The 26,919-nt window shown below is 42.3% G+C and overlaps 1 protein-coding gene and 1 long non-coding RNA gene across 3 annotated transcripts; one reads left to right on the top strand and one right to left on the bottom strand.

Annotated features, from left to right (window-relative positions):
* The first annotated feature begins 7,881 nt into the window (after positions 1 to 7,881).
* Positions 7,882 to 10,603, top strand: LOC135555063 (uncharacterized). Its single transcript, XR_010457810.1, has 3 exons — positions 7,882 to 8,778; positions 9,198 to 10,020; positions 10,110 to 10,603. It is a non-coding gene; the product is annotated as an uncharacterized LOC135555063 (long non-coding RNA).
* A 6,967-nt stretch (positions 10,604 to 17,570) lies between these two features.
* On the bottom strand, positions 17,571 to 25,554 carry dhrs7b (dehydrogenase/reductase (SDR family) member 7B). 2 transcript variants are annotated; one of them, XM_064988902.1, is made up of 7 exons: positions 25,423 to 25,554; positions 19,562 to 19,761; positions 19,260 to 19,378; positions 18,815 to 19,028; positions 18,576 to 18,668; positions 18,204 to 18,356; positions 17,571 to 18,099 (listed from the first exon to the last, which is right to left on the bottom strand). In XM_064988902.1, exons 1-7 carry the CDS (start codon positions 25,530 to 25,532, stop codon positions 17,894 to 17,896), a joined length of 1,095 nt encoding a protein of 364 aa, XP_064844974.1. In that variant the 5' UTR covers positions 25,533 to 25,554; the 3' UTR covers positions 17,571 to 17,893. The 2 variants fall into 2 exon arrangements, with proteins under 2 accessions (XP_064844974.1, XP_064844975.1); XM_064988903.1 differs by lacking the exon at positions 25,423 to 25,554 and adding an exon at positions 25,086 to 25,217.
* Positions 25,555 to 26,919: the final 1,365 nt, after the last annotated feature.

Below are 26,919 nucleotides of genomic sequence, written 5' to 3'. Positions count from 1 at the left end.
GCGTACGGAGTGCCGGCTCATTCCATCCGCAGGATGCTGCTACTGTCTGGAAGGTGAGCGCGTACTCAGCAGTGGTCTGGTCATCCTGCTGTAGTTGGAGTAGGTGCTCACCCCCCTCTCTGCCCTCCAGTGGATGATCAAAGATACCTCTGAATAGAGCCATGGACCCCTCATACGAAACCAGCTCCTACTCTCCCAGACTCCCGTTGCCAACTCCAACACACACCCAGTCAGCAGAGTAATAACCATAGCAACTCTGTACCTCTCGGTGGTGGGGACTCCCATCTGGTGTGCAAAATAGAGGGAGCACTGGAGTAATAAGCCATGGCATTTAGATGGGGTTCTGTCATATTTATCCGGGAGGGACAAAACAGGGATTGCTGAACCTGGGCGGACTGCTGAATGGACTGGTGTGCTGGGTCGACTGGTGGCAGAGTATCCTCCGCTAGTTGAAGGCAACACCTCTTGGGTATGTTTGAGATGTTGAACACTAAAGAACCTCTTCCATAGCCGTCCCCAGTTGCTCCAGCTGGTCGTGGTGTTGACGAAGTAGGTATCCCTGTTCGTTGACCGTCTGGGAGATGTCCTGATTTCCTGCTGTTTAATAATACAATGAACAGGGACCGATACCAACCAAGAGTAGCATCTGGACATGAAACATAATCAATACTGCCTGGGGAATGAACCTAATGGAGTGACAAATATACAAGAGTTAATCAGTGAAGTGATGAAGTCCAGGTGAGTCTCATAATGATGCGCAGGTGTGCTTAACGATTGTGCCAGGTGTGCTTAACGATTGTGCCAGGTGTGCATAATGATGGTTGTCAGAGCCAGTGATTAGTAAACCGGTGACGTCGAGCGCTAGAGAGGGGGAGCGGGAGTAGACATGACATAGCCGATACAGCCTGAAAAAATACACCATATTACTGGCCTGCTAATGTGCCTGGACCTTGTACGCTTAATTGCAGAGAAAAAACCCGTAACTGATGTAAGTGGTTGCCCAATCAGGCAGGCTAGATGCAGTTATTTCAAAATGAATATACATTCAAAAACGCCAGGCTTTTGAGCAGTTATTCAAACGACATCGGTTATTCACTGCAGTTTACAGCCTATACTAGAGTTTTGTACTCAATTGAAAACAATAACATTCATTACATTGTGTTGTTGTAGCCTAGGGCTTGGTAGGGAGCGCACTCAGCATACACTGTGCACTCCTGAGGCTGCCCTAACTATGATTTCGTTATCTGATAAACTTGTTTTCTTTCGTTGTGTAAATTGACTGGATATATTCGCTGCAGTATTAAGCCTAACATTGACCTTATTAATTATGGGCTAATATGTATATGCTTCTAACTTAGGCTGTAGGCTACATCTCGAGCCTGACTGTATTTGTTCCGTTGTGCAATTACGCACCTGGAGCCTCATTTATAATCATGCTTAGGCACAAGTCTGTGCATAAAGTAATTGTGAGATTTATCGCTATGAACGTTGGCTTGAGTGTGCATAAATTGACGCACAGCCATGACCATGCGTATGTACACTGCCAAGTGGTGGAATACGGGAACTGCTTGTGAAGTGTAGAATGGGGGAAATACACAGAATAAAAAACATCAAAAACACCTGCTCTTTGCATGACAGACTGACTAGGTTAATCTAGGTGAACACTATGATCCTTTATTGATGTCAGTTAAATCCACTTCAATCAGTGTAGATAAAGGGTAGGAGACATGTTTTTTTAAGCCTTGAGATAATTGAGTCATGGATTGTGTATGTGTGCCATTCAGAGGGTGAATGGGCAAGACAAAAGATTTAAGTGCCTTGGAACATGGTATGGTAGTAGGTGCCGGGCGCACCGGTTTGTGTCAGGAACTGCAACACTGCTGGAATTGTCATGCTCAACAGTTTCATCTATCGCCACCCAAAGGACATTCAGCCAATTTGACACAACTGTGGGAAGCATTAGAGTGAACATAGGCCAGCATTCCCATGGAACACTTTCCACACCTTGTAGAATCCATGCCCCGAGGAATATTGGGAATACTCCGTATATGTTGAAATTATATGAAATTGTTTGAGTAATAATTTTTGCATTTCATTATCTCCATTGTGAATTCATGCAATTGACCACCGGTGCATTTCTTACGATAACAATCCATATAAAGTATAGGTAATTTGTTACATTTGAGGTAGGCCTAAGTGTGAAGGTGAAACCATTGTTGAAATACTATTTTTGTGAGGATTTAAGACGTAGTTTAAAAAGGCAAATGCATGCCATTACAGTGCACGTCTTAGTGCTATCCACTCTCAGGTTTTTGTCAATGGACACTTTTCAGCAGGAGCTTGCTGATCTGCATCTCACAGCACTTGATAAGACAATATTTTGGATGCAGTCATCAGCAAAATGAACAGTAACACAATTTCCATACACCATCACGCAACAGGATGAACTTGAGGGGTTTTTCCTTTGCATGATGCCATCAATTGGTTCCCAAATACGAACGGAGCAATAGACAGCACCAACCACATTGCCATAAAATAACCATCCCAAAACGATTTCAACTATTTGAACAGAAAAGGCTTCACTCCTTATGTGCAGGCGATACTGTATTTTGTGATCCGTAATATACGCTGCTGAATGTGGTTTCAAGGTGACCTGGTGGAATGCACAACTTCACTCTGCAGAACAGCAACGTTGGCCTATACAGGCCAGAGCTGTTGAGGATGAATGGCTTATTGGTCAGTGTTGCCTACTCACCTGTAGTATATTTTCCATTGCTAAAGCAATTTGAATTGTCCTAATGGTCCTCTCTTTGTAGCTATGTTTATTTTTAATTTCTACTGGGCAAGCCAAAACAGAGCGAGCCAAAAAACATGTTTTGGTTGTACTCAATCACTGACACTGGCACCTATTTCAGTTCCGGAAAAGTATTTTTTTTCGTAGCTTTTTTTGGTTGATCCGTTGTATTTTATGGTACAGTGTTATATATTCCCCACAGGTTAAAGGGATAATATATACCATATATGGTTATTTAGAGGTGTTTCAAAATGCAAACAGCTAAGGTTGTGCACAAGCTCTGAGGCTGAGCATAATTGGTTGGATATTTATCAGTGGTTGTCTCCCAACGGGCACACAACGTCCTTTTGACGTCTTATTAAGCAATAAGGCCAGAGGAGGTGCGCAGAGTGCCTGGACACAGCCCTTAGCTGTGGTATATTGGCCATATATCACAAACCCCTGAGGAGCCTTATTGCTATTATAAACTGGTTACCAACAGGCCGGAGCCAACAGGCTGGAGACTGCATGTATTGAAGCTGGGAATTTTAACAAAGCTAAACCTGAGAACAAGACTTCCTAAATTCTATCAGCATATCGAATGCGCGACATGAGCTGGTAGCATTCTGGATCATTGCTACTCTAACTTCCGCGATGCATACAAAGCCCTCCCCCGCCCTGCCTTTGGCAAATATGACCATGACTTAATTTTGTTGCTCCCAGGCTAGAGACAGAAACTAAAACAGGAAACACTCGTGCTCAGGTCTATCCAATGCTGATCTGACCAATCGGATTCCACGCTTCAATCACGTGGACTGGGATATGTTCCGGATAGCCTCAGACAATAACATTGATGTATACGCTGACTCGGTTAGCGAGTTCATTAGCAAGTGCATCAGAGATGTCATACCTGTGACTATTAAAACCTTTCCTAACCAGAAACCGTGGATTGATGGCAGCATTCGCACAAAACTGAAAGTGCGAACCACCACTTTTAATCATGGCAAGGCGACTGGAAACATTACAGATTACAAACCGTGCAGCTATTCCCTCCACAGGGTAATCAAACAAGCAAAACGTAAAAAGTAAAAGCCGGTTTTCGCTTTGTCATTATGGCGTATTGTGTGTAGATTGCTGAGGATTATTTTTTATGTAATCCATTTTAAAATAAGGCTGTGAAGTAACAAAATGTGACCCGATTCAGGAAAAATCTAGGCATATGTTGCAAGTCATGACTTCACAGGAGAGCCATTTGAACGTTAACTCTTTTTTTTAAATCGAAATGCGTTTTCTTTTTGGCAGAAATGCCTTCTCGAACATGTGAACTTTCATGTGCCTTAATATCAAATTTGTATGTCATCTGTAAATACGAATAAAATTGTTAAATTATGTGCCTAGTTGGTTTAGCCAGAGAAAAGGACAGCAACCTTAGCCATGATTGGCTAAGACAATGAGTGGGCTGGACATGCCTAAAAGAGTTTGGATTGGTCTGCCATATAGCATGCGTCTGTCTATTGGAGCTGGTCAGTATGTCGAATGCAGCTTTTTTTATGTATCGTGTAGTCAAACTGCATAAACCTAATGTCAAGTTAAAGTGTACTGTTAGCTAGCTAACATTATGTGTATGTTCTCCACTTTCTGGAGAACCGAGTTTTTAAATCAGTGGAATTCGAGTATGATAGCTAAGGAGATGGAGAAAACACCTGTCTGGATTACATCTTCAAACTAAGGGCAACCATGAATGGCATCAGACAGGAGACGTGTTCAATGATGTATATGGGTAAGAGTCTAGTTAGCTACATTTTCAGATATTACAAGTTTCTGATTTTGACAAAGTGGTTTCATTTCAAGTGTACTGTTAGCTGGCTGGGTTGAAAGCTAACATAATGTGTTTTATCTTAATCTTCGTATCTCAGACACATTTATTTGACTAGTTATAGCCATTGAATCTGGTTGGCTAGCTACCTGCAGGATAGTAACACCATGAGTTGGGATTATGGTCCGTTGTTTAGCTAGCTAGCTACATGTCTTAACAAGAGAGTCCACTATGCAAGTGTAACTGATATGAAATTGCTGCCAGTTAGCGGGGTGTACACTAATAGCATTTCAATCGGTGACGTCACTCGCTCTGAGACCTTGAAGTAGTTGTTCCCCTTGCAAAGGGTTGTGGCTTTTGTGGCGCAATGGGTAACGATGCTTCGTGGGTGTCAGTTGTTGATGTGTGCAGAGGGTCCCTGGCTCAAGCCCAGGTAGGGGTGAGGAGAGGGACAGAAGCTACACAAGTATCCATTTCAATAGAATGTCACTGCAATTGTTGAGAAGTACTAGCTGGTAAATTTGCTCTGGCTATCTACTCCGATTTCAGACCACGGGTAAGATAATGTAGCTAGCTACATATTCAGATATTACGCATTTCTAATTTCAAGTTAGTGTACTGTGAGCGAGCTAGCTGGCAATGCGTTGGAATTCATTGTTTACCTAGCTAGCTATTTAGCTACATTTCTTAACAAGACTCATCTTAGTGTGCAGAGCGCAGAATAACTGTTGAATTTTTAAAAGCTCAACAACTGTTGAATATGTCCCGGTGTCAGCAAATGTCAGCTACAAAGCGTAATTAAGTTGTTGCCAGCAGCACAGTTAATCACCAACGCTCTGGATAACATGAACACAGCCTGAACCAGCTCTGCTAGGGTGAGTAAAATGGTCAGAGTGGGGTGTTCCCTCATTTGTCTGGAAGTAGCTAGCCAATGTTAGCCAGTTAGCTTGGGTGCTTGACTGTCGTTGTGAGGTCAGAGCTTTCGGATCAACCCTTCCTATTGGCCAGAGCATCCAGTGTGCGGACAATCAGACAGCACAGATGCAGTCAGCAACGCTCTGGATAACATAACAGCCTAACCAGCTCTGCTAGGGCGAGTAATGTTCAGTGAGCTGTTCTCTCTCAGATGTCTGGACGTAGCTGGCAAGTTAGTACAGAACGCTCGGATCAACCATTAAAGAGATGGGTGGGGCTAAGGCGTAAGAGGGTGTGAACAATGTTGAATGGGTGTGGACTGAGAGCAAAATTGCAAGTTTGTTATCGAATAGAGGGTTCTTATAACTCTATTGTGTCTGTGTGAACTGAAAGTGGGCCTCTGTGAGAACACTGACAGGAGATTTACAATGTCTTTGGGGATACCGCATTCCAGAGCATGAGTTAATGTTCTGTTCTATATGGTACCAGGGAGAGATGACTCCAGGGCCAGACTCTGGTCTTTACACAATGAGATACTGTCTGCTGTGAATTATAAGTATCTTTCATACAAATCTTAACCTTGTGACCCATTCCATGCATCTGTTGGTTGTCATGAACATCCAGAAGGATGGACCTTGCTATAAAGTGCTGTGGCGCAAATCCGCTCGCCGAGTTCTCAGTGATCACCTCCAGGGGTGATTACCGACCAGCTCCATTGCTGCAGTAATTAAATAATAAAGTTTGATTGTTTTGAAGAAATCTAAAAGTCTCTCCTTTTTGATTGCAATAATTCCACCAGAAGACAAAGGGCTCTCCAAAAGTTGTACCAAAACGTTGAAAGATGGTTTTCTCAGAAGTTTACAAGTTGATCAACTTTCAAAGCATAATTACTTTCCCATTGTTCTCTCAAACGCAGTGTATGATATACCATTTTGTAGCTCTGAGTCTATTTTGTATCCAATGTAAGAAACAGAAATTCAAATTTTGCTACATAAGACCAAATCCAGGTTGGGAGTCACAAATGTGGCTTTCTGTAAATAAAAAAATACAAGAAAGTGGTTCCATCTGGTTTGCTGAATATAAGACATTTGAAATGATTTATGCTTTTACTTTTGATATATTTTAAACCAAATACTTTGACTTTTTCTCAAGTAGAATTTTACTGGGTGATTTTTACTTGAGTCATTTTCTATTAAGGTATCTTTACTTTTACTCAAGTATGACAGTTGGGTACTTTTTCCACCACTGACACTGTGGCATCCAAACCCGGACCAGTCTAGGCCTTCAGGACAATTTGGTGAACACGTTGCGGAGCGCCATTGTTTTTCACCAATGCGTCATATTGAATGTGGTGGGGCATTTCTGTACCTGGTTTGAGAGCCATTTGTGCAAACGGTTTTACGGTTTTCAGTCAGTGCTCGATGCGGGCCGAGTGGCATCCACATTGATAGTGTATTTACTCATTGCTCTACAAATTTATGAAGGGAGTTTGACGTCTGTGTCCAGCAATGGCCTGCTCGGTGCCAAACTGAAACGGTAACGCCCTGCTAAGCCACCCTCGAGCCCCTAGAGTCGATGACTTTAAAGTACCTATCCATGAAGGGGGCATTCCTGTTGACTATTACCTACACTAAGAGGGTGAGTGAACGCCATGCTTTTTCAGTGAGCACCTTATGTTTTTAAGAATTGGTCCAGACAAGAGAAGTGTCACCCTCGTCTTAACCCCTCATTCTTGCCGAAGGTCCTTTTTGACAGACATGTGAACCGGCCCTTACATTTGTCTGTATATGCTCCTCCCATGGCTGCAGGTGAGCTGTGTGTTTTTTCCCCAAGTGTGCTCTGCCCGGGTCAGGTCCTTGGACACTTACATTACACAGGCAATACGACAGTCTGATCGGCTATTTGTTTGCTATGGTGCGAGACTTCTGGGCCAGAGCCTATTGATAAAAAAGACTCACATTGGATTGTGGCCACTATTACTACAGCATATCGGCTGGCCAGCCGGCCTCTGCCGTCTGATGTAGTGACACATTCTACTAAAGGAGTAGCCTCAGCCAGTTGGGCATCGTCTATCACCATTTTCTAGGTACTATCGAGTTATTGTTGCCCGAACTAATGAGGTCAGATTTGCTGTACTGGGTGTCGCCTCCACCTCCCTGAGTGAGAACGGAGGGACATAGCAACTATGACTGCCCTGAGCTTAGCCCTACTGCATTATGCTTTCATTGGGAAAGGATTTAGACCCCACTTTTCCCAAATTGTGTTACGTTACAACCTTATACTAAAATTGATTAAATGAACTACGTTCCTCAGCAATCTACACACAATATCCTATAATGACGAAGCGAAAACAGGTTTTTAGAACAGATATCTTCTTTAGAGGTATTCAGACCCTTTGCTATGAGACTCAAAATTGAAGTCAGGTGCATCCTGTTTCCATTGATCATCCTTGATGTTTCTACAACTTCATTGGAGTCCACTTCTGGTAAATTAAATTGATTGACCATGAGTTGAAAAGGCACACACCTGTCTATATAAGGTCCCACAGTTGAAAGTGCATGTCAGAGCAAAAACCAAGCCATAAGGTCAAAGGAATTATCCGTAGAGCTCCAAGACAGCATTGTGTCGAGGCACAGATCTGGGGAAGTGTACCAAAACATGTCTGCAGCATTGAAGTTCCTCAAGAACACAGTGGCCTCCATCATTCTTAAATGGAAGAAGTTTGGAACCACCAAGAGTCTTCCTAGAGCTGAAAAAAACAGGAATCAGAGGAGAAGGGTCTTGGTCAGGGAGGTGACCAGGTGATGAACCAGACTTGTGGAGGTCTACCATTTTTTGTCTGAGGTCTTGGCTGATTTATTTTGATTTTCCCATGATGTCAAGCAAAGAGGCACTGAGTTTGAAGGAAAGCCTTGAAATACATCCACAGGAACACCTCCAATTGACTGAAATTATGCCAATTAGCCTATTAGAAGCTTCTAAAGCCATGACATTTTCTGGATTTTTCCAATTCTAAATTCCTTTCGTAAGTATTATTTTAGAATAATTCTACTCAACATTGCTAAATAAGGCCCCTAATGTGAGCGACTGGGTCACCATATTACCAATTCTAAAAGACTCACCCTATAGAGGGGATTTTTTTTAAATCATACCGAGAAGAAAAAGGTTTCTTTCCTCAAAGTTTTCTACGACAGGAACATTGTGCTCGAGGGTTGTATCTTCAAAGTTGCAAAGCCTGTCCTGGAAACTGCTGTGGAACAGGTTGCTTCTCTGGGTAAGTGTGTTATGTTTTGTAATGAAATGTGTTCATATTTTATTTACACATCTAGCAATTACCCATGCAGGTAAAGGAAACAAAATATTACATGAAAGTAATAGTTAAATACCTGCACACTGTTGTAATAATGTCACGCCTACTCCCACTCCCATCCTACTAACCACTGGTCCTGGCAAACCACACTAAGCACACCTGGCAACCATCATTGTGCACACCTGTCCCCATTGTTACGCACACCTGGACTTCATCAACACCCTGATTACTCTCTTCATTTAGCCTTCAGTAGCCTCAGTCTTCAGTCAGTATTGGTTTTGTTTACGTTCAGTACGCTACTTCTGTTTTGATCATCTTCATGTTTCTTATTATTAAACTCACCTTCTGCACCTGCTTCCTGACTCCCTGTGTATACGTTACAGAATACTGCCTCACAAGATATGGCAGCAGCAGAAGGATATCTCCCAGATGGTCAACGAACAGGAACAGCTACTCCGTCACCACGACCAGCTGCCTCAACTTGGTACGGTAATGGATAAGGTCCACCGCGTTCTCCACCACCTCTCCAACTAGTGGAGGATCCTCTACCACGAGTCGTCCCATCGAGCAGTCCGCCAAGGTCATGCCCAGAAAAATATGACGGGACTCCATCAAAATTCCGTGGCTTCCTACTCCAGTGCCCTCTCTATTTCGCCCATCAGACAGGAGTCCCCACCACTGAGAGAGGTCCAAGGTTGCCACGGTCATTTCCCGACTGACCGGACGGGATTTGAAGTGGGCTACGGCTATCTGGGAGAGGAGGAGCTGGGTTCCTATGAGAGGTTCATGGCTCTGTTCAGGGCGAACTTTGATCATCCAGGGCAAAGAGGGAGGTGAGTGACTACTTGGGACTGTGGCAGCCTCCAGAGATGGAATGAACCTGCGCTCCGCACTTTATTCTGAAGAGGACTGCCCGTCCAGGCAGAGTTCCTTGGACGCCTTCATAACGATGGCCATTCATCTGGGTAACCTTCTTTGAGAGCACCGGCACCCCCTCTCTCGCCTTCCTCCTTTGGCCTTCCTGAAACAGAGCCTGAACCCATGGAGGTAGGGGCCACACACCTCTCTGCGGCAGAGTGGCGGAGACAGCTGGGGCTCTGTTCCTGTTGTGGTCAGGAGGGGCACATGCTTCAGCAGATTCTGGTGCATTCCAACCCGGAGTCCACGAGGGCAGATGGGTGGCCCCGTGATCATCCGTCTCCCGGGGTATGCATGAGTATTCCATCATCACTTTCTGCCAAACCCTTTTTGATTTCCATTTCACTGGCTGGCTGTCCCTCGTGTTGTCTCTACAGCTCTAGTGGACTCTGGCGCCACAGGAATTTAATCGACCAGGCCCTCAACTCCTTCCACCGCCTCTCCTCAAGGGTGGTCCCCGTAAGTTTGTGTGGGGTGTCCTGCAGGCGACGCGGCCTTCCGTAAAATGAAAGGGCGTTTCACCTCCTCCCCGTTGCTGAAACACCCAGATTCTACACTGCCCTTTGTGGTAGAGGTGGACGTTTCAGAAGTGGGTGTGGGGCTGTCCTGTCCCAACGTCAAGGTAACCCACAGAAATTGTATCCATGTGCATACTACTGTCATGTAAAGTCATACACAGGGACACTCAGTCAATCTTGTATGAATCATTGTTCATCATCAAGCTGGAGAGGTTCCAACCAACTTAATGCACCATACGTACACATGTCGATCAGGAGCTCTAACGGGGCAGTCCTGTTAGTTCCCTTATATACTAACAAGTTATATTTGCATGATTTAGCTTATTCATAATTAAAGTTTGCTTCACTCATGTGACAACCAATACTGGGTCATGCATGTGACAGACCAGTACCTCACGAGGTTTCTTCTCTCTAAACGGTGTCGTAGATTTACAACATTATGTTAATCACATTACTTTTATATTAGAATGTATCCCTATATTAGTACATTTACACTGTCTGTTATATCTAATAGGCAACAGAATAGTGTTCATAGAACTCTGTGTCTGTGTGAATTGAGGAGCCGCTGAGATTAACACTGACAGTAGATTTACGATGGCTTGGTGATAAGACAACATTTCATGATTGGTGGATGTGTGCCTGTCTGCCGGTGCCAGGGAGACCTAATCTCATTTTCCTCTCCCATATGGCAGATGAATACTGAACTTAATCGTTTGAGGGAATTTTTTTATATATATTTTTTTACTTTTATTTTACTAGGCAAGTCAGTTAAGAAAAAATTCTTATTTTCAATGACGGCCTAGGAACAGTGGGTTAACTGCCTGTTCAGGGGCAGAACGACAGATTTTGTACCTTGTCAGCTCGGGGATTTGAACTTGCAACCTTTCGGTTACTAGTCCAATGCTCTAACCACTAGGCTACACTGCCGCCCCATGAATGACCTAGTGTCTGTTATTAGTATTTCTGTTTAAATGACCAAGAGACAAACCTGTTGCGATGTAATGTTGATGTCTGTTGCATGAGAGCACAATGTACCTTTGTATAAATTCTCTCATCTGTAATTTGTCATAAACATCCAGGAGGATGGACTTTGCTATAAAATGCAGCTAATCAAGAGAATTTATGTGTGCACCCAAAACTCTGACAATAGGAACTTAATTTGTGTACAGCATCCTAAAACCAAAATAAAAAGACACTACACAATAAATTAGTATTAACCAATAACAAGTGTTATTTAACAGATGGGTTGTGTGTTGCTGCTGGCGTGTATATAGTGAAAATTGTAGGGTAAAAACAAACAAACAAAATGACCAGGCCTTACTTAATTTGGGAGCTCCCTTAACAGCTGGATCTGGGTACCTTTAGCTGCTCTCCCAAGGCACTTGGCTTAAAAAGCCTTTCAAAGGGAGAGATACATAATCATTGATAAACGTGAAAAAAAACTTGGTAGCAGAGATTCCATCAGTCGTATATAGAATTATACTTCAGAAACATCAGATGATAGCGTCCCGTCAAGCTGAATAGGCACCTTCTAAAGTAAACAATCCCAGATACCCTCTTGTAATCATTGTCATTTTGACCTGTTGCATTGACATACAATTCTGAACAAACTGTCCGAGGGACATAAACTTCAAAATATAAAACCTGTTGTTGAGCAAATCTACTAGGACCTACAAAGTCGGTGCTGACTTATCAGCTCAATAATCGGTATTAAAAACATTTACTTGGATCTACTTAAATACTGGACACAGTTCCATATTGTTCCATATAATGGAAACAGACTATTTTTGATGACATTACCTTCTTAATTAAATCCCTGGTGTTATCCAAAGTATGGAATTGAGTAATACATTAAGTCTTATTGTATTATTCATACCTCTGTCACGAATTTCCCCACTGATTGAGTTCAGTGTGTACTGGAGTTTATCCATTGTTCCACAGGAAACTTATCTAACCCAAACAACAGATGACAAACACGAGAGCAGTGGACCAGGCTTTGAAGAGCCTCTAATTTAATATTAATCTTCTTCAAATTACTAAGATATTGCATTATTTGAATGCTATGTGAAAGCCAATTTTGAATGCTATGTAAAAACTCATTTTGGAACTTTGCTCAAGTACTGTTGCCCTCTTATATTTTTCACTGAAATTGTCCCCATCATCCTATCTGAATGTTTATCTTGTTCATTTTAAGGATGATGATAAAACGTATGTTTTTTTTCATTGTTTTAGATCTATTGTGTTATATTCTCCCACATTCAATTCACATGTACACTAACTTCAGAGTGTTTTCTTTCAAATGGTACCAAGAATATGCATATCCTTGGTTCTGTGCCTGAGCTACAGGCTGTTATATTTGGGTATGTATTCAGGCGGACATTGCACAAAGTAGGGGGGAGCTGTAAGAGGTTTTAAACAGTTGAGTAGATGAATAAATAGAACCATTGATTTTCTTTATTCAACAGGGTATGGGGGTTATTTAATGTATTAACAGGGTGGAAGAAATCTCATAAGTGTTTTATTGTTTAGGGGTAAGTCAAGTCCCATACAATGCTTTAACCTTATCTTTTTCAAATGATCCATAAAGGGGACAACTCTGACCATTCCTCAGAATACTTTTTACACCATTTACATACATCTACGTGTGGGTGTGCAAGTTGTATATTATTTTTTTAATTGTTACTTCATCAGATCATCATAATAACCCATTATAGTCAATATTATCTTTATCTTACTTTATCTCTAGTAACCCATTATACATTTGTGTTCAGCCCTTTCCCATCTCAGCTGTTATCCTCAATGGCTTCTCCTGTCAGTGCTCACTACCTGTAGATCGATGGGCGGCGGTGGACAGAAACCCTAGATAACGTTATATCTCTAAAAACTAAGCTCATAGAACTGGCTGGGGTATCAATTCTTTCACCCACTCAGTAATCCTCTTTCACACTGGAGCTAGTCTCCTGACAGCTCTCATTCACTCAGTAATTTATAGCTAAATTTCAATCTTATAACATTTTCAATAAACCATATTTCAATGTTTTTCAAATTTCAATCTTAATAGTACTAATTGCAATCCATTTATTGTCCAAATTGCAATCAGATTATTATCCATATTTCAATCTTGTTATCCAAATTTCAATCACCTTAATATGTCATCTGACAATCACAACTTTCACATCCACATTCACTTAGTACTATTCCCAAACACACTTGGTAATCTAACATATTACCTATATGCATCTTCAATGATTCTCTTGTTACTTGCTATGCACCATATGTATCTCCTATACATATTTAATAACACCACATATTCAAAAACACTTATTTGTAGTGGCTGCAGACCACGTAGACATTTCTTATGAATGCCTACAGACAGTGGTCAGCGGGGCTTTCCATGGTACCGTTACGCCCTCGCTCTAGTCTTCTCATAAAATGAGTGAATAGCCTTCTCTCTATAAGATTATGGGTACATGTTTAGGCGTTACTCACCTTGATTTAACTTATCATTTATTTTAGATTTTTATACAGATTCAAACTAAATTGACTTACTGAAATCAGTTGCCGTCCCTCAATTGTTCGGATGATGTCTCCTTCTGGGCAGCTCACAGTAAGGGTCTGGTCTGGGTGGGTCTTGTCGTCTTTTGGTCAGACAGGAATTTCCCTCACACTTCATAAATGCGCCACCAGTTTCTCGCAGACCCCCACTGACCCCCCCATCAGGCCGAATCAATCATACTGTTCGTTGACACCAAATTGTTGTGGAAATTCTTCCAAAGGGACACTCAGTCAATCTTGTATGAATCATTGTTCATTGTCAGTGCACTGGAGAGGTTCCAACCAACTCAATGCACCATATGTACACATGTCGATCAGGAGCTCTAACGGGGCAATCCTGTTAGTCCCCTTATATACAGTGCCTTGCGAAAGTATTCGGCCCCTTGAACTTTGCGACCTTTTGCCACATTTCAGGCTTCAAGCATAAAGATATAAAACTGTATTTTGTTTGTGAAGAAACAACAACAAGTGGGACACTATCATGAAGTGGAACGACATTTATTGGATATTTCAAACTTTTTTAACATACCGGGAGCTCTTGGCTGTGAAGTTGGCATTAGAGGAGTGGAGACTGGCTGGAGGGCGCCAACGACATTTCTCATCCTCACTAACCATCGGAACCTGGAGTACATACAGACAGCGAGGCGGCTGAACCCGCTCCAAGCAAGGTGGGCCCTATTCGTCACTAGATTTGAGTTCACCTTGTAATATCACCCAGGTTCAAAGAACATCAAAGCCATGTCACATCTCGGGAAAGGTTCCTGTCCTGAGTGCACCCATCATTCCACCCTCCTGAGTTGTTGCCACCATGCTTTGGGACAAAGATGTGGACATAAGCCAGGCTCTGGAGAGAACCCACACCTGCTACCTGTCCTCCAGAGCACACCTACGTTCCCATGGGGATAAGGGATCGGCTGTTGACCTGGGCGCACACATCTCTCATTGCTGGACACCCAGGTATCACCCGCACTAGTCAATCTGGTACTGGTGGCCCGACTTGGCACAGGACATCACTCGCTATGTCAACTCCTGCTCCGAATGGGCCCAAACTAAATCTCCCTGGCACGCTCCAGCAGGGAAACTCCTTCCCCTCCCCATGCCTCAGCGTCCTTGGTCTGTCCATTCATTTCGTCACTGATCTCCCCTCTTCTGATACTTTCACTACTATTATGGTTGTTGTGGACAGATTCTCTAAATCCTGCCATTTTATCCTTCTCTCTGGTCATCCTATCGCTCTCCGGGTCACTGAGGCACTGTTCCAGGTCTTCCGGAGGAAGGTCATAGTGTCCCTCAATTCACGTCACGGGTATGAAAAGTCTTCATAGAGAAGCTCGGGGTCACGGTCAGCCTCACTTCCGTGTACCAGGATCAGTCCAACGGGCAGGTGGATAGGATGAACCAGGAGCCTGGGAGGTTCCTTAGGTCCTGGCAGTGACTCGTACAGAGGGAGTAGGTCCAGTTCCTTCCTTGGGCGGAGTACGACCAGAATTCACTGCGTCACTCCTCCACCGGGCTGACCCCCTTCCAGCCTGCCCTGGCTCTGTGGACCCCGAGCCAGACCAACACTCCTGCGGTGGACGAGTGGTTCTGGCATGCAGAGGAGGTTTGGAACTATGCCCATGTACCTGCTCCACATTATGTAAACCTGGACTTCATCATCACCCTGATTACTCTCCCTGTTTTCCCTCTCCTATTGGTAGTTACAGTCAGGACTCGTGAGAGGTGAAGGTCGAGAGCCATGCTTCATCCGAAACACGACCCTGCCAAGCCGCACTGCTTCTTGACACACTGCTCGCTTAACCCGGAAGCCAGCCGCACCAATGTGTCGGAGGAAACACCGTACAACTAGCGACCGTGTCAGCGTGCATGCGCCCAGGTCTGTAGTGGCGCCACTAGCACTGTGATGCAGTGCCTTAGACCGCTGTGCCACTCGGGAGGCCCCAGTCTTCAGGCAGTATTAGTTTTGTTTACGTTCAGTACGCTACTCCTGTTTTGATTATCTTCATGTTTCTCATTATTAAACACCTCCTGCACCTGCTTCCTGACTCCCTGCGTATACGTTACAAATATCCTCTTTGATATCTCTTGTAGTGGAGATGAATGACGATGACAACTTTGATGAGCAAGCCTTCCCTCTTGGTGAGTTTCATTTATAACCCTTAAAGCAGGGGTTCCCAAATGTTTTTACTCATGGCCCCCCTTCCAGCATTGGGGCACAAATAAGATTAGCTTAGAATTCAGTAGCACTATTTTATTGTATGAAGAATACAAAAGTATATTTTCTCCAAATTAATTCCAAAGGATTGCGCACATGCGGCTATAAGAAACAGTTATTTATGTAACTTTAGTTGTGATACAAACATTGAGCTATATATTGATATATTCTAAGGCTGCATGTTGTACCTCTAATGATATGAAAGGAATGAGCTCTGCATTGTTTCTTGTGCAGGCTGCACACACTTCATCAGTCTCTCATTCACAATTTGACAAGCACTTGATAATATTCTCAACAGGCCTTGAATTCCCTGGGCGGTTTCCCCCTTGTGTGGCCATAATGCCCCCTAAAAAACCCATGGCTTTTGCAGCCAAAGTGGCTGTGTGCCCATGGGCTGAAATATAATAATTAGAATTCCCTTCTCCCAGCAGCCTTGCTCCGAAGCACCTCTGATTCACATGGCTCTCTCATATCTCAATTCTTATTAGCCAATGCACTTCATGTGATCAAGACCTTCTCACAGGCATCTCAACTCTGAAGTAGGCTACAAGTGAATACAGACACATTGGGGATGCAACAGCGTGCGTCCTTCATCGAATTCCGAGGAGTGTTTTGAAGATGTTAGAACGATCCACATGAGTAGGCCTAACAAACAGCAAAAGCACTAGCCTATGTCAATCTACTATCGCCCATAGTACAAAGGTTGACCTATTCTGTGCAAGAACATACTCTGGGACAGTTGCGGGATGTGATAGAGCCCAAATTAATACCACTCGTATCAAACCTAAAAGCAAATGTGACTATAATAAAGCATTACATGCATAAAAGGTGCATATTTTTTCTTTCTTCCCCAAACTTGAAACTCATGTGCCGCCTATGTATGCCAGTTAAGCTCTACATCGATTGTAAAGCTGCTTAATTTAAGTTAATTGGACACTTATCATGCACCTGTCTCGGGGCAGTGGAAAAAATACATGTCATCTATGCACTTAATTAGCGAATAGAGGATGCTTTTCAGGTCGCCCCAAAAAGTTACATATTGCAGCTTTAATGTAAAATAGAACTTCTAGAAACGTTACATTGCAAGAACATTCTGAGAAAAATCGCTGGACTGACACTCGTCATATGTTCCAGAAATGTTTACATTTCTTGTTGGATTTTTTTGAAGATGCTTTTGATCAATGTTCACTCAAATTGTTCTGCATTAATGTAAATTGAAATTCTCAGTCAGCATGTGTTACCATGTAGTATATTGTATTAGGCTTCTGTACATGTTTTCACCCTGTCCTGTTTATAATTGTAATGTGCTTGTATACCTGAGGCCACAAATAAATATAATTTGAGAGAAATAAGGTTATTAGAAACAATCCCTGAATGTCTATACTATATCTGCACCATCAACAGATTTGTTAAAAAACAATAACCATCACATAATACAGTATTCACTAATGAAGAACTCAGATGACGGAGCAAATGAGTTTTCCAACAGGTCTATGAGCTAAGCCAGTAATGGTGGTATAGCTCAGGGGCACACAACGACATCAAATTGATCATCTGTATTTTTGTTTAATTCACAAATTATCATGAACAAACTCCAAAGCTAATCATTTCAACAAATGAAATGTACTCAATGTTCAGGTCGCTATGAAATGTTATTACACGTCAATATCATAATTGTTAATGTGATCTACCCTGAACACTTCGCAAGATGTTAACCTTGAAGTTGAAGCAGTTTGTAAGATTTTCCGTTATTTCATCTAATGAAACACTACACATCACACTGTGGCTTTAAAACAAAACAACTTTTCCATTTGCAAGTTAGTGTGCATTAATCAATTTATCCATTCCCATAGTTTTGCCACATCCTAACTTCTCACTCATCTTTGGATTTCTGCTCCTTGCGGGCCCGAGAGGCCATGACTTTGAAGAAGAGGGCAGGCCACAGGGTGCGAATGTAGATGGCCAGAGTGGGCAGGGGCCCAGCCAAAAGGATCTCTTTACTCCTGTGATGGACAGCCTTCAGGACCACTTGGGCCACATCTTTCGGTTCCCGCCCTAAAGCTGTTGTCTCATCCAGGACTTCACCGGAGTAGAAAGGAGAGAAATAAATAGATGATTAATGTAATTACAGAGGGGGGGGGGGAAGGCAGAGAAAGAGTGTCCAGTTAATTCCTCTCCATTACCTCCATATTTGGAGCCATCACACGTGACAGCGTTAAGAGACAGGTTGGTTCTGATGTAGCCAGGGCTGACCACTGTCACCTGGATATTGTAGCGCTCCATCTCAGCCCTCAGACAGTCAAAGTAGGCCTGGGTGGCGTGTTTGGAGGCAGCATCTGCTCAAAACACATTGTTTTTATTCCTTTACTAGTACAGATATCACTGACAGAGCTATTTGCAGGTGGAAATAATACCTGTCACCTTCCTTTGGAAATGTTTGTAGATTATTGTTATGTTACACATTTTCCAAAAGATCAAAATGTCAAAATGTGATTTCATGGATAATGATTTAACCTCAGTTATAGGGTTGGCATCACTATCTCTACATTACTCACAAGCTGATCTGTAGGGGATAGCAATCTTCCCCTGGACACTGCTGATGACCACTACGTGTCCACTGTGCCGGCGAACCATGGAGGGCAGGAGGGCTACAGTTGGAGAGAGAGGGATGGAGAAAACAAAAAAAGTTGAGTGGAGAGAAATCAAGAGACTACATGAGCTCAAGACATTAATGGCATTTGTCATTTGACCACAGAGAAAGTACATTTGGAAATTGGGTGATCATAACCTTTACCTTGAGTTAGAGCTATGGGCCCAAAGTAGTTGGTGTCCATGACGTCCTTCTGTACGGAGATGTGCGTCTCCAGGATGTTGCCGCGGTGACTGATGCCGGCGTTGTTGATGAGGACGTCCACGTGGCCGTAGCAACTCAGGATCTCCTTTGCGGCCATGGCAACCACCTCCGCTGTGTCGGACAGGTCAAAGATCACCATACAGGGGGTGTACGTCTGCCGGTGATGACATCACAGACATGTCATAAGAATTCAAGGGGTGCATCTCAATAGTCAAATGTTCCTCTCTCCCCTGTCTCCTTTCCTTCATCTAACATGATGTAAAAAGCTGAACTGGTGAAGGCAAATTTCTTGTATCCAACTAATCGCTCTCCCTTATCTTATGTTTTCATGTCAGCCCAGTGGAGGAAAAGGAGATGAGGAGTGAGTAAGTGTGTGTCTCCATACCTGCTGCTGGCTGTCTGCTGCGGTGGCTATGAGCTCCTGAACTACGTCCTGTAGCCTGGCTCTGTCCCGGCCACACAGAACCAGCCTTGCTTTGGCAGCATGGAACACCCGAGCACACTCTGCAACACAACACACACACACACAATTTTAAAAGGTATAGTTCACTTTGAACTAGTACCTAGAACCTTTGAGTATGTTTTTTTATTTTATTTTTGTGATTCTGTCTATGTAGCCTACATTGTGTATGCTGCGAAATTCCCTCATTGAGGACATTAATTTTTCTAATCCAAAATAACACTCACCTCTCCCCAGGCCAGAGCTGGCTCCAGTGATGACCACTACAGTGTCCTGGATGGTAGCCCCCTGTTGGAGCCTCTGGAGCAGCCGGTAGAGCAGCACCAGCCCCAGCCCACCCAGGACCAGCGGCACCACTCCGCCCATTACACGCTCCATGGCTGGGATGATAGGGTCGGGTGGTCCGGTCCAAATCAGTTTACCCTGCCTGGACAACACACAACCACTTCTCTTCAGGATTTCCAAGCTGCTTCCCAAATGGCACCCTAATTTCTATATAGTGCACTACTTTTGATAGGAATCTGGTCAGAAGTAGTGAACTGTGTAGAAAATAGCATCATTTCAGAGGCAAGTTTGAGGCTGCCAACCTGTGAGGATCAGCAGAAATCATTGCCCACCAAATTAAAATACCGTAAAACTTTTCTTTAATAGCGCAAGCGTTTATTTGCTTAAATCACTAAACACAACAAGCGCTAATTAGAGACCGACTTCTATTTGAGCCAGGCGTCTATTTCCTTAATTGATGAATTTTTTTGCATTGTTTAATTCCAGCATTTTAATCCATTTTTAAATGTCCTGCACTAATGTGTTATGTACACACTGTGTCATGTTTCTTTTGTCTTAGTATGCTTCAGTAAAAAATACAACAAAAACAGAATAAGGCCAATAATAGTACATTATGAAACGCTGTGATATAAGGCAGTGACCTTAGATTTCCCTTCAAAATAAAAGTCCCACAATGAAGGTGGTAAAGAATTATACAAATGGTCGAAATTCGTAACATTTTATGAGGAAATGTAAGCGGACTTAGAATTTTGTTTAACAATATGAAAAAAGGAATGAAGTTAATCGCCTTTATAGCGCAAATAATAATATTGCATTGACATTTAACAGCATTAAAAGTAATGATTACTAGATAGTTATGGTAACAGTAAATATTATTTTTTACAATACCTCTATTAATAGTAATAACAATATTAATAATAATATGATAATCAAATTTAGAAAACAATTAGCCCATTGGTATTGCATGATGTTCAGCATATTTTTCATATTGTGTGTGTGTGTGGGGGGGGGTCCTATTGTACTCAGGAGCACTTCTATTTACTAAGAGTTTTGATCTATATTTTTCATTGTGTATTTGCCATTTGCAAACCAATGCTGGCACTAAGACCACACTCAACAAGCTGTATAGGGCCATAAGCAAACAAGAAAATGCTCATCCAGGGGTGGTTCTCCTAGTGGCCGGTAATTTTAATTCAGGAAAATTGAAATCTGTTTTGCCTCATTTCTACCAGCATGTCACCTGTACAACTAGAGGGATAAAAACCTCTAGATCACCTTTACTAGACACACAGACTCCATACAAAGCTCTCCATTTGGCAAATCAGACCATAACTCTATCATACTGATTCCTGCTTACAAGCAAAAACTCAAAACAAGAAATATCAGTAACGCACTGACTGGGTGCAAGCGCAGTTCACTCCTGCACTCCCTGTCAACCCATGAGTTTGCGACACGACGGTGGTAGCTCTGATCACCAACAACGATGAGACAGCCTATAGGGGGAGGTCAGAGACTTGGCAATGTGGTGCCAGGACAACAACCTCAACGTGGGCAAGACAAAGGAGATTATTGAGGACTACAGGAAATGGAGGGCTGAACACACCCCCATTCACATTGACTATACCAGGCGGTGTCAGAGGAAGGCCCTGAAAATTGTCAGACTCCAGCCACCCAAGTTATAGACTTTTCTCTCTGCTACTGCACGGCAAGCGGTGCCGGAGCACCAAATCTGTGACCAAAAGGCACCTGAACAGCTTCTACCCCCAAGCCATAAGACTGCTGAACAGTTAATCAAATGGCTACCCGGACAATTTACACTGACCCCCCTTTATTATTCATGTATCTTAATTGTTTTGGACTGACTTCCTTGCACTGGCTCTTCACACCCACTAGATTCTACCCTCACATACGCTACACTGTCACTCCAACACACACGCATGCATGCATATTGACACCACACACATTTTACATACGCTGCTGCTACCCTCTTTATTATCCTGATTGCCTTGTCACTTTTACCCCTACCCACATGTACATACCTCAAATACCTCATGCCCCTGCACATTGACTCGGTACCGGTACTCGTTATGGTTTTTGTGTTACTATTTCCTTTTTATTTAGAAAATATTTGTCCTACTTTTTAACTGTGCACTGTTAGGAATGAGCTTGTAAATAAGCATTTCACTGTAAAGTCTACACTTTTTACATTTGGCACAATACAATTTGATTGATTTCCAAATACACAGAGTTTACACCCCAAGTAGCATCATTGCTCATCTGCAGCCCTTAAAGAGGGGCCAATCAGCTTAAGTCCAATAGTTTTTTCATATTGGGGACGCCATTTTCTGTAAATTGTGTCACAGTAAAAAGGGGGTCTATTCTATTCAGATGGGCTAATGGGACAATTTGGAGCAGTGGCAGTCGGTGCAGTTTAAGATGAGTTTGAGTTTATTTTTACAGAGTGCGCACATTAATCAACATTTTAGTAAAAGTGCCGGTTTTAGCCAGCCGGCAAATTTTCAACCGCAGTCCCTGGGTAGGTTATTAAAAACAATAAACAATTAATGAGCAGTGAGGACAGGCAAGACGTTGCAAGCACACCGAGCAACGTAGCACAAAAAGCAACAAGACAAAATCCATAAAAGCAACAAAAGTGTTTCCACACCTAACAAGCTACAGACAACATGGAAAGTAGCAATACACAACTAGCGATTATGTTCAAAAGTCTGATTGTCCTTTAGCAATGTCTTCATGTTGTTTGTGAATGTGTGATAGGTGGTGCAGTTGTGTGTCTGATGGCAGGGTATTCCAAACATGAGAAGCTCTCACAGAGAAAGCAGATTGACTAAAGGTGCTTTTCCTTTAAGGGAACTATACAGTCACCTCATGGCAGACCTTGTGGATCTGCTCCCATGTTTGGGTTCTCTGTTTAACAAAAGTACTGAGTGGAGGGGGAGCCGGGCCATTTAGTATCTTGAATACAAGACATGCGTCGGTGTATTGCACAAGATTTTTCCAACTCAGGAGCTCCTGCTTTCTGAGGATGTAACAGTGATGATGGCTATTGGACTTCCTATCAAGACTTTAAGAGCCTGTTTGCAGACAGACTGAATGTGTTTTAATGTTGTACAGCAAGCTTGGGCCCAACTAGTCAAAGCAGTATGTTAAGAGTGGGGGAGTATCATAGATTTGAAGTACAGTTTTGCTACTTCTGTAGTCAAACAATTTCATATAAATCGGAAATTAGCTAGGTTGAATTTGGTTATTTGAGGGAGAATACTTTTTTAACAAGCATGGCCTTATTTCTATTACAGCACATTGGATGACTTCCATTCCCTCAGCTCAATGTAACATCGATAGGTTTAGGCTACTACATGATTGTAAAATTTTCCCTATACCCATCATGAGGTTTCTACAACCTAGCCTATGAATGAAAGTTAATAACGTAGGTTCACAGGTCGAGAGAAATTTAAGTAATCAAGGTGACAGACAGTGACACATTCGATTCCGCCTTGCACACTCTTGCCTGCATCTAGCTGATCTAGGGTGTAATCATTAGTCCCAACAGTTGCATACAAAAGTTTATTGGACAAATTCAGGTATGTTTATCCCCGTTTAAGAAACATTTCAACAGAATCGTCAGAATGAATACCCCCGATCACATGCTAACACAGTTCACTTTCATAGCAGCCACATGCGAACAGCATGATCACATCTACGCGCTCTCATAACACCTTTTCCCTTTGTCTGTGGACTTCAGTGCACAACACATCAGCTGTCTGTGACCAGCCAAAATAATAATAATTTCCAAGCCAAACCTTCATAAGCACTACACACAGCCGACATCGTTGTCCCCATATTAGCAAACGTCATAGTCAACATAGCTACTAGAACTAACGCGTTAGTAAACCCGCTACAATCATGCAGTACAGTGTACAGTTAGCAAGCAGTTGCAGTTATGCCGGTGGGCCCCCTGTGGCAATAAATTAATAAAACCAAAAGATTACCTTGACATTGAAGAGTTCCAGTGTTGGATAGCCATAGCCAGCTAGCTAACATAGCATCCCTCTCTGTTTGAGTTAGCTAAACTAGGTAGCTGCACAAGTGAAAGTGCAAAAAATACAATAAATAGCTAGTTCTCTCTTTTGCTTCTTCATTTTTAAGAAATGAATTTGTTCAAAACTGTTCATCTATTGTCTTTCGCTCTCTTTGAGTCAACTACTCACCACATTGTATGCACTGTAGTGCTAGCTAGCTGTAGTTTATGCGTTCAGTACTAGATTAATTATCTCATCCTTTGATTTGGTGGACAACATGCCAGTTATGCTGCAAGAGCTCTGATAGTTTGGAGGACCTCCAGAAGTTGTTTTAATTCATGTGCATGTCCATGGAAAGGGGTAAGAACCATTAGCCTCCTAGGTTTTGCATTTAAGTCAATGTACCCAGAGGAGGACAGAAACGAGCTGTCCTCCGGCTACACCATGGTGCTACACTAGAGTGCTGTTGAGGCTACTGTAGAACTTAATTGCAAACGGTGCATTTTAATCAACTATTTGGTTAAATATATTTAAGAGGATAACTTTGTTTCACTATTTTTATGAAATTCACTGCTGAGGATGGTCCTCCCCTTCCTCCTATGAGGAACCTCCACTGATTCGGAGTACAATGCATTTCTCATCCCAGGGTTGAGGTTCGTTTTCCGCCGACTCCGCTATGTCTTTGGGCGTTTTCACATATTACATGTTTTACCCTGGTTCGGTTTCCTGGAGTATTTGTTTGAATTCTACACAAAACGTTTTGCGTTTTGCTTTCACAACACCTAAAAAAGTTTCTGGGTGTGATTAGTAAAAACATACACACTATATCATGTTAGGAAGCAAGCTTGTTTACACGGGCAAAAAAAGTTCCACGTGACTCACAATACCTGGTATAATATTTATATTTTTTTCTTCATTTTACCAGGTAAATTGACTGAGAATACATTCTCATTTACAGCAACGACCCGTGGAATAGTTATCGGGGATGAATAAGCCAATTGTAAATTGGGGACCTTGCACCCCCTACTCACGCAGGTCCAAGATTCGTTCCAGCATGCGTCATAGCATGCGTCACACATGCTTTAGAGCGCGGATCGACACAAATGCAGCTATAAGTAAGCGGATCTGCTGGCTAAATAAAAAGAAGCACACAATAGTAACAGCTGCTGTTATGTTCCGACCGTATACAATGACACACAGTTTGGTCCTCTAGCTAGTTTACTTTGCTTACAAGGCAGAACCCTCACATTAAATTACAGAAGAATCAGTCACTAGCTACACCAGTTGCTAAATAATTTTAAATATTCCACAACCAAGTCTTCTTACTAAAATATGAGCCTGCAGCTACTGACAGATGGCTAATAAACTCAACATGACTAACCAAAGTGCCGCAAATATCTTATGTAGCTATGCCGAAAACTTTACACACCTGACACCTGTCCGTTTGAATCGTCAACATAAAGGTTTGATGATAATATTTGATAGTAATCTTTGTTCAAATCTGAACACCGACAATAGAAAGTAACCCGGAAGCAGCTAGAAAAGTTTAATTCCAGCCAATCAGTTGTATGTGACGTTGGAAGGATTTCTGCCAATCACGTGTAGGCTGTCAATCAGTGCGCATTATTGCTAACCCGGGGTATTCCGTTTTTAACCAGTGGAAACAGGTTATATTTCTTTAGTTTACAATAGTTTCAACTCAACACATATTTATATCTGTCACTGCCACGCGTCACCAAAGATTATGGATATACTGACAAAATTACATGTCTCTCCGCCTTAACAATGGTAGTCGTTGTCCACGATGCAGAACAGCTAAAAAACACAGCGGGCTGTCAAGCAACCTTCTATCCTTTCTTTGGATTGGTGGATACATCTCATTCTTGTAATCCTGTTTTGAATATTCGTCAACTGCCTGTATGCTATAGCCTCATGTCATGAATATGCGTAGAAAAAAAACACACTTTATATCGGAGTTGCCGGGAAGTCACGTGTCCTACTTATCAGTACACTCGTAACAATTTAAGCATTACGAAACGTATATTTCATCAAATCAACGTCACGTAGGAAATAAGCCATTCATTTTTTTGTTGACCAAATTCGACACTCATTGCCCTCCATATAAATACTCCTTGCTTGGTGTGCAAAACGACAATACGCCACCTGCTGGAGAGAGAGAGATTTTCCACCGACTTGGGACTTTTCTCTGGTATCACACCATTCTCAACTGATGACTCTCAAATGCATATCAAGATGATCCAAAGTTAGAGCTGGAGGTAATAAGCTAGCACAATTACTAGAAAAAAACACTGTACATGTTCTAATTATTTTAACTGCAGTCCCAAGAAAGACTTTCCAGGTTGTTAATTGTTAATTTTGTATAATATATTGCAAAGCAGCAATGTGAAAGAAAACACAGGCAAACAGGGTAAATTGCCCTGTATTGATGATTGCCAAACAGGTATTTGGCTAATCAAGCTCCCATCAAGCTGCAAAGCCTTACAATTTCAAATAATATTCAAAATAAAACTAAATACAGGTAAACCATAATGGTTAGACACACTAAATATAATGTTGCTCTCTTTAGTGCGATTTGTAATTTATTTGAAATATAAAACTATGAATGATAATTTTCTTGTAACCTGGCAAAGTTGTGTGTACACAAGGTTGTCATGTTCTATTTTACATAGCAAACAACCTGATTTTTAAGATTAAAAAACACCACAAGAAGACTACTTGCAACATTTGGGACTCCATAAACACTGTGTACTCCAAACATTAGGAACACCTTCCTAATACCAATACATGATGACTCCAATGCTTCCCACAGTTGGCTGGATGTCCTTTAGGTGGTGGACCATTCTTGATACACATGGGAAACCCCACCAGCATTGCAGTTCTTGACACAAACAAGTGTGCCAGGGTCCTACTACCATACCCTATTCAAAGGCACTTAAATATTCTGTCTTGCCCATTCACCAATCAATGGCTCACAATCCAGGTCTCAATTGTCACAAGGCTTAAACACATCCTTTAACCTGTCGCCTCCCCTTCATCTACACTGATTGAAATGGATTTAACAAGTGACAACAATAAGGGATTATAGCTTTCACCTGGTTAGTCTGTCATGAAACGAGCAGGAGTTCTTAATTTTTTGTACACTCAGTGTATATGTCCCTTACATACACAACCCACTCCTACACTCAGAAAGTCCCCATTAAGTGTCTAACAATCCCACAAAGAGCTCCATCTGGACAGTATTT

Source organism: Oncorhynchus masou, chromosome 15 (genome assembly GCF_036934945.1).
Source record: "Oncorhynchus masou masou isolate Uvic2021 chromosome 15, UVic_Omas_1.1, whole genome shotgun sequence".
Classification (NCBI taxonomy): domain Eukaryota; kingdom Metazoa; phylum Chordata; class Actinopteri; order Salmoniformes; family Salmonidae; genus Oncorhynchus; species Oncorhynchus masou.
This window is presented reverse-complemented; position numbering and strand designations above follow the sequence as displayed.

Bases quoted from the DNA above. Each gene is read 5' to 3' on its own strand.
- dhrs7b (XM_064988902.1), bottom strand. From the start codon at position 25,532: ATGTATCCACCAATCCAAAGAAAGGATAGAAGGTTGCTTGACAGCCCG. The intron at 19,762-25,422 runs GTAATTTTGTCA...TGTGTTGTCCAG, and splicing joins TTGTTAAGGCGGAGAGACAT to GCAGGGTAAACTGATTTGGA. The intron at 18,669-18,814 runs GTAAAGGTTATG...CTCCAACTGTAG, and splicing joins GCCCATAGCTCTAACTCAAG to CCCTCCTGCCCTCCATGGTT.